The sequence below is a fragment of the Catharus ustulatus genome, chromosome 31 (assembly GCF_009819885.2).
Source record: "Catharus ustulatus isolate bCatUst1 chromosome 31, bCatUst1.pri.v2, whole genome shotgun sequence".
NCBI lineage: Eukaryota > Metazoa > Chordata > Aves > Passeriformes > Turdidae > Catharus > Catharus ustulatus.
In genome coordinates, this window is record NC_046251.1 from 668006 (window position 1) to 675000 (window position 6995).

At 65.6% G+C, this 6995-nt stretch overlaps 1 protein-coding gene across 1 annotated transcript in view; it reads right to left on the reverse strand.

Moving 5' to 3' along the window:
- Positions 1–1944: 1944 nt before the first annotated feature.
- The window catches only part of PPP1R1A (protein phosphatase 1 regulatory inhibitor subunit 1A), a 14781-nt gene continuing 9730 nt past the window's right edge, over positions 1945–6995 (reverse strand). Inside the window, exons 2-6 of the mRNA XM_033083090.2 lie at positions 6227–6287; positions 6053–6090; positions 5860–5923; positions 2954–3107; positions 1945–1954 (exon numbers count right to left, since the gene is read on the reverse strand). Of these exons, the coding sequence (XP_032938981.1) occupies positions 1945–1954; positions 2954–3107; positions 5860–5923; positions 6053–6090; positions 6227–6287 (327 nt within the window). The remainder of the gene's footprint in view (positions 1955–2953; positions 3108–5859; positions 5924–6052; positions 6091–6226; positions 6288–6995) is intronic.

Here is a 6995-nt window from a genome sequence, read left to right on the forward strand (position 1 = left end):
TCCGGAATCCCGGAATTTTGGGGGCACCCTTGGAAATCCCAGAATTTCTGAAACACCCTCGGGTATCCCGAAATTTTTGGACATCTCCCAAAATCCCAAAATTTTGGGGGCACTTTGGGAATCCTGGAATGTTTGGGACACCTTCGGGAATCTCGGAATTTTCCAAAATCCCGAAATTTTTGGGGAATTCGGAATTTTTGGAGGGAATTTTTGGGAATTCAGAAATATTTTCAGAATTTTTTGGGGCATCCTCCAAAATCCCAGAATTTTATTTTTTTTTTGGGGAGGGAATTCTCGCGAATCCCGGAATTTTTTTGGGGGGCGCTCCCCGAAATTCCGAATTTTTTGGGGAGTCTCCATTTTTCGGGATCGCTCAGGAAAATTCGGGAACATCCCGGACCCCTCCCCCCCATCGGCTCCGGCTCCGTGCCCCTCCCCCACCCCCGTGTTTGTATTTTTAGACCCCCCCGTGTCCCCCAAATGTCCCCAAATGTCCCCTCCGTGTCCTCCTCGTGTCCCCCTCGTGTCCCCTCGTGTCCCCCTCGTGTCCCCTCGTGTCCCCACCTCGGTCACCGCTGGCAGAGCTCGCCCCTCCCCCCCCGCATGTGTCCCCTCCCCCCTCCCCCCCTCGCTAATGAGCAATTAATGAATTATTGATTGAGTTCATTAATAAACGCCGCCGCCACCACGGCCACGCTCCGGACACTGAGGGGGGGGCTCGGGGGGGTGGAATGGGGAGGGGGCGGCTCGGAAGGGGGTCCTGGAGCCCTCCAAGATACAAAGGGGGGCTCGGGTGTCCCCAAAATCTTTTGGGGAGGGGTCGTGGAGCCCCCACAGCACCCAAAAAAGGATCCTGGAGCCCCCCCAGCACCCAAAAAGGGTCTCAGGTCCCCCAAAACCTTTTGGGGAGGGGTCGTGGACACCCCCAATACCCAAAAATGGGGTCCTGACCCCCACCCTGACACCCAAAGGGGGTTCCAGAGACCCCCCCGGCACCCAAAAATGGGGTCCAGAACCCAACCAGCACCCAAACGGGGTCTCGAGTCCCCCAAAACCTTTTGGGGAGGGGTCCCGGAACCCTCCAGCACCCAAAAAGGGGTCCTGATCCCCCCCCCAGCACCCAAAAAATGGGTCTCGGGTCCCCCCAAAACCTTTTGGGGAGGGGTCCTGGAACGTCCCCAGCACCCAAAAATGGATCCTGGAGCCCCCCCGGCACTCAAAAGGGATTTTGGGTTTTTGGACCCCCCCAAGCACCCAAAAAAGGGGTCCCAGGTCTCCCCAAAACGTTTTGGGGAGGGGTCCTGGAGCCCCCCCAACACCCAAAAAAGGATCCTGGAACACCCCCGGCACCTAAACGGGGTCTCGAATTCCCCAAAATCTTTTGGGGAGGGGTCCCGGAACATCCCCAGCACCCAAAAATGGGGTCCAGACCCCCCCAGCACCCAAAAAGGGGGTCACAGGTCCCCCAAAATCTTTTGGGGAGGGGTCCCGGAACACCCCCAGCACCCAAAAAAGGATCCTGGAGCCCCCCCGGCACCTAAACGGGGTCTCGAATTCCCCAAAACCTTTTGGGGAGGGGTCGTGGAGCCCCCCCAGCACCCAAAGGGGGTCCCGAGTCCCCCCAAAAACCTTTTGGGGAGGGGTCCCGGAACCCTCCAGCACCCAAAAAGGGGTCTCGGGTCCTCCAAAATATTTTGGGGAGGGGTCGTGGAGCACCCACAGCACCCAAAAAATGATCCTGGAGCACCCCCGGCAACCAAAAATGGGGTCCAGACCCCCCCAGCACCCAAAGAGGGTCTCGAGTCCCCCAAAAATCTTTTGGGGAGGGGTCGTGGAGCCCCCCCAGCCCCCAAAATGGGGGTCCCACCCCCTCCCCATCCCCCTCCCCCATCCCCTCCCCCCCCGGCGCGGCCCAAGCAGGAGGCGGGGGGGGAAAGGATCCCTTTAATTCCACCTGGGGGGGGAGGGGAGGGGTCCCAGTGCCCCTCCCCCGCCGTGTCCGTGTGTCCCTGTCCCCTCCCTGTCCCCTCCCTGTCCCCCCCAGTGCCCAGGTGACCCCCCCAGGTGACACAGGTGAGGTGGGGGAGGGGCTCAGGGGACAACCCCGAGGGTGGCAGTGAGGGGGGGGGGGGGAGGGGGGGTTTGTGTGCTCAGTGTTGTCCCCAATGTCACCTGCCCTGAGGTCCCCGCGGAGGGCGGGGGGAGGGGACAGCCCTGACCCTCGGGGACGGTAAAAATTAAAATTAAAAATTTAAAATTTAAAATTAAAAATTAAAAATTAAAATAATTCTTGGGCGGCCCCAAAATCTTAGAAAATGGAATTTAAAAAAAAAAGAAAAAAAAAAAAAATCTCCGCTGGAGTCTCCGGGTCCGGCGGCCACACCTGGGGACAAAGGGACAAAGGGACAAAGGGACAATGGGACATGGGGACAGTGGGGACACGGGGACAATGGGGACATGGGGACATGGGGACAGGGGGACAGTGGGGACATTGGGACAATGAGGACATGGGGACAAAGGGACAATGGGACAATGGGGACATGGGGACAGTGGGGACATGGGGACAATGGGGACATTGGGGGACAATGGGGACATGGGGACATGGGGACAAGGGGACAGGGGGACATGGGGACATTGGGGACAGGGGGACATGGGGACAGGGGGACATGGGGACATGGGGACATGGGGACAGGGGGACATGGGGACAGTGGGGACAAGGGACAGCACTGGGTCACCCCCCGTCCCTGTCCCTGTCCCTGTCCCTGTCACTGTCACTGTCCCCGTGCCTGGGAGTGTCCCAGTGACATCCCAGTGTCCCCAATGTCCCCATTGTCCCCAATGTCCCCAGTGTCCCCAGAACCCTCAGTGTCCCCAGTGTCCCCACTGTCCAAAATGTCCCCACTGTCCCCACTGTCCCCACTGTCCCCCTGTCCCCACTGTCCCCAGTCCGTACCTACTGTCCCGCGCTGTCCCCGGGCTCTCTGTGGCTCCTGTCCCCAGCGCGCTCCCCGCCGGGGGGTCCCGGGGGTCCCGTCCCGGGGGGTCCCCGCTCTGGGGGGTCCCGCTCTGGGGGGTCCCGGTGTCGGGGGTGCCATCCCCGGGTGTCCCTGTGGATGTCACAGCACGTGCTGACATGTCCCCCTCCATGTCCCTCCATGTATCCTCATGTCCCCCCCATGTCCCTCTGTCTCCACACCGTGTCCCCTCGTGTCCCCCCCATGTCCCCCCCATGTCCTCTCTGTCCCCCCCATGTCCCCCCCATGTCCCCCCCATGTCCCCCCCATGTCCCCTCTGTGTCCCCTCTGCCCCCCCTTGTCCCCCCCTCGTCCTCGTGTCCCCCCATGTCCCCTCTGTGACCCCTCATGTCCCCCCCATGTCCCTCTGTCTCCCCTCGTGTCCCCCACCGCGTCCCCCCAATGTCCCTCTGTGTCCCCCGTTGTCACCCCTTGTCCTCCCCGTGTGCCCCCCGTGACCCCCCCATGTCCCCTCATGTCCCACCCGTGTCCCTCTGTGTCCCCCCGTGTCCCCTCCATGTCCTCTCGTGTCCTCCATGTCCCCCCCATGTCCCTCCCGTGTCCCCCTCATGTCCCCTCCGTGTCCCCCCCGTGTCCCTCTGTGTCCCCTCGTGTCCCCTCGTGTCCTCTCCGTGTCCCCCCCATGTCCCCTCATGTCCCACCCGTGTCCTTCTGTGTCCCCCCCCGTGTCTCCTCCATGTCCCCATGTCCCTTCAGCCCCGCCATGTCCCCTCTGTGTCCCTCCCTTGTCCCCCCTTGTTCCCCCCGTGTCCCCTCATGTCCCTTCGTGTCCCTCCCGTGTTCTCTGTGTCCCCTCCATGTCCCCCCTTGTCCCTCCCGTGTCCCTCCCGCGTCCCCTCCTTGTCCCCTCGTGTCCTCCATGTCCCCCCCGTGTCCCTCCCATGTCCCCCCCTTGTCCCCTCCGTGTCCCCCCACGTCCCTCCGTGACCCCTCCATGTCCCCCCGATGTCCTCATGTCCCCACCGTGTCCTCCCCATGTCCCCCCATGTCCCCTCGTGTCCCCCTCGTGACCCCTCTTGTGCCCCCCGTGTCCCCGTGTCCCCCGTGCCCCCCCCCATGTCCCCCCGTGTCCCCTCTGCCCCCCATGTCCCCTCCATGTCCCCCCCGTCCCCTCCCCCCATCCTCACTCTGTCCCCCCTGGCCCGAACAGGACCCCCCGGGGCTGAGGCCACTCTCGGTGTCCCGCGGTGTCCCCGAGCCGCCTCCTCGTCCTGGTGGCGCTGGTGGCACAGGTGATGCTCCACCATCATCTGCAGCTCTGCCGGGCAGGGAGGGGCGCTGGGGAGGGGACACCCCGGTGACCGTCCCCTCGCTCCCGGTGGCACCGCGGGGACACCCTGGTGACCGTCCCCTCGCTCCGGGTGACACCGCGGGGACACCCTGGTGACCGTCCCCTCGCTCCGGGTGGCACCGGCGGGGACACCCTGGTGACCGTCCCCTCGCTCCGGGTGGCACCCGCGGGGACACCCTGGTGACCGTCCCCATCGCTCCGGGTGGCACCGCGGGGACACCCTGGTGACCGTCCCCTCGCTCCCGGTGACACCGCCCGGGTGACACCGCGGGGACACCCTGGTGACCGTCCCTTCGCTCCGGGTGACACCGCCCGGGTGGCACCGCGGGGACACCCCGGTGACCGTCCCCTCGCTCCGGGTGACACCGCGGGGGACACCCTGGTGACCGTCCCCTCGCTCCCGGTGACCACCGCCCGGACACCCTGGTGACCGTCCCCTCGCTCCCGGTGACACCGCCCGGGTGGCACCGCGGGGACACCCTGGTGACCGTCCCCTCGCTCCGGGTGGCACCGCGGTGGCGTTGGGCACGCCCGGAGTGTGGCTCGTCAAGGGGGGAGGGGACAGGGGACTGGGGGTGTTGGGGGGGGTTGTCCCCTCCTTGTGGGTCCTCGGTGTCACCTCGTGTCACCTCGTGTCCCTCCCGTGTCCCTCTCGTGTCCCCCCATATCCTCCCATGTCCCCTCGTGTCCCCTCTGTCCCCTCTGCCCCTTATGCCCTCCCCGTGTCCCCTCGTGTCACTCTCGTGTTTTTCTGTGTCCCCTCGTGTCCCCCCATGTCCCCCCATGTCCTCCCCTGTCTCCCCATGTCCCCTCGTGTCCCCTCGTGTCATCCCCGTGTTACCCCCTGTTCTCTGTGTCCCCTCGTGTCCCTTCGTGTCCCCCGTGTCCCCTCCATGTCCCCCCACGTCCACCCCATATCCCTCCATGTCCCCCCATGTCCCCATGTCCCCCCCGTGTCCCCTCATGTCCCTCAATGTCCCCTCTGCTCCCCCATGTCCCCCCATGTCCCCTCTGTCCCCGTGTCCCCTCGTGTCCCCCATGACCCCCCCCATGTCCCCCGTGTCCCCCTGCATCCCCTCGATGTCCCCGTGTCCTCTCTGCTCGTGTCCCCTCTGTCCCCTCCATCTCCCCCCATGTCCCCCCGTGTCCCCCCCATGTCCCCGTGTCCCCTCATATCCTCCCATGTCCTCTCTGTCCCCTCCCTGCCCCTCCATGTCCCCCCATGTCCCTTCTGTCCCCCCCATGTCCCCATGTCCCCTCCATGTCCCCCCGTGTCCCCCCCATATCCCCTCATGTCCCTCCATGTCCCTCCCGTGTCCCCTCCCTGTCCCCTCTGTCCCTTCCCTGTCCCCTCGTGTCCCCTCATGTCCCCTCCATGTCCCCCCAATATCCCCATGTCCCCATGTCCCCTCTGTCCCCACCATGTCCCCTCTGCCCCCCGTATCCCTCCTTGTCCTCCCCCGTGTCCCCTCGTGTCCCCCCTCTGTCCCCTCTGTCCCCTCTGTCCCCTCTGTCCCCGTGTCCCCCCGGTACCTTTCATGGTCGGGGTCGTGCGTGACACTTTTTTCCTCTGCCGGGGGGACATGGCCAGGCCGGACTGGGGGGGAGGACGCGGCTCAGGGGGGGGGTCCCGCATTGGGGGAGGGGTCCCCTGGGTGTGGGGGTGTCCCCCAGATTTGGGGGTGTCCCCTGGGTGTCCCCAACCCCCCCCAGCAGTGTCACCAACCTTCAGCAGGGGGTTGGGCAGCCGGTCCTCATCGATCTCTGCGGGGGGAGGGGGCACAAATTGGGGGGTGGGAGATCAGCAGGGGGTGGGGGAGGGGTGGGGGGTCCACCCTGCCCCCCCCCAGGCTCTGTGTCCCCGAGCCGGGGGTGACGCGGGGACAGCGCTCGGACCCACCTGGGGACGATTGGTCACTGCTCAGGACCAGGTTGGCCGGGGTGGGGCGGCGCCTCCGGATCTGGGGAGGGGGTACAGGGGGGGCGTGGGGACCCTGGGAAGGGCCCTGAACCCTGCCAGGACCCTGAACTGAGCCCCCCACCCTGCCAGGACCTTGAGCCAACCCCCCCCACCCTGCCAGGACCCTGAACTGTGTCCCCCACCCTGCCAGGACCTTGAGCCGCGCCCCCCACCCTGCCAGGACCCTGAGCCAACCCCCCCCACCCTGCCAGGACCTTTAGATGTGTCCCCCACCTTGCCAGGACCCTGAATCGAGCCCCTCACCCTGCCAGGACCTTGGGCTGTGCCCCCAACCCTGCCAGGACCCCCGGGCAGGGCCCCCCCACCCTGAACCGAGCCCCTCACCCTTCCAGGACCAGAACCGAGCCCCCCCACCCTGCCAGGACCCTGAACTGTGACCCCCACCCTGCTAGGACCCTGAACTGCGCCCCTCACCCTGCCAGGACCCTGCGCTGAGCCCCTCATCCTGCCAGAACCCCTGGGCAGGGCCCTCCACCCTGAACTGAGCCCCTCACCCTGCCAGGACCCTGAATCCTGTCCCCCCACCCCGAACCGCGCCCCCCACCCTGCCAGGACCTTGAGCCGTGTCCTTCCACCCTGCCAGGACCCTGAACTGAGCCCCCCACCCTGAATCGAGCCCCCCACCCTGCCAGGACCTTGGGTAGAGCCCCTCACCCTGCCAGGACCCCGAACTGTGCCCCTCACCCTG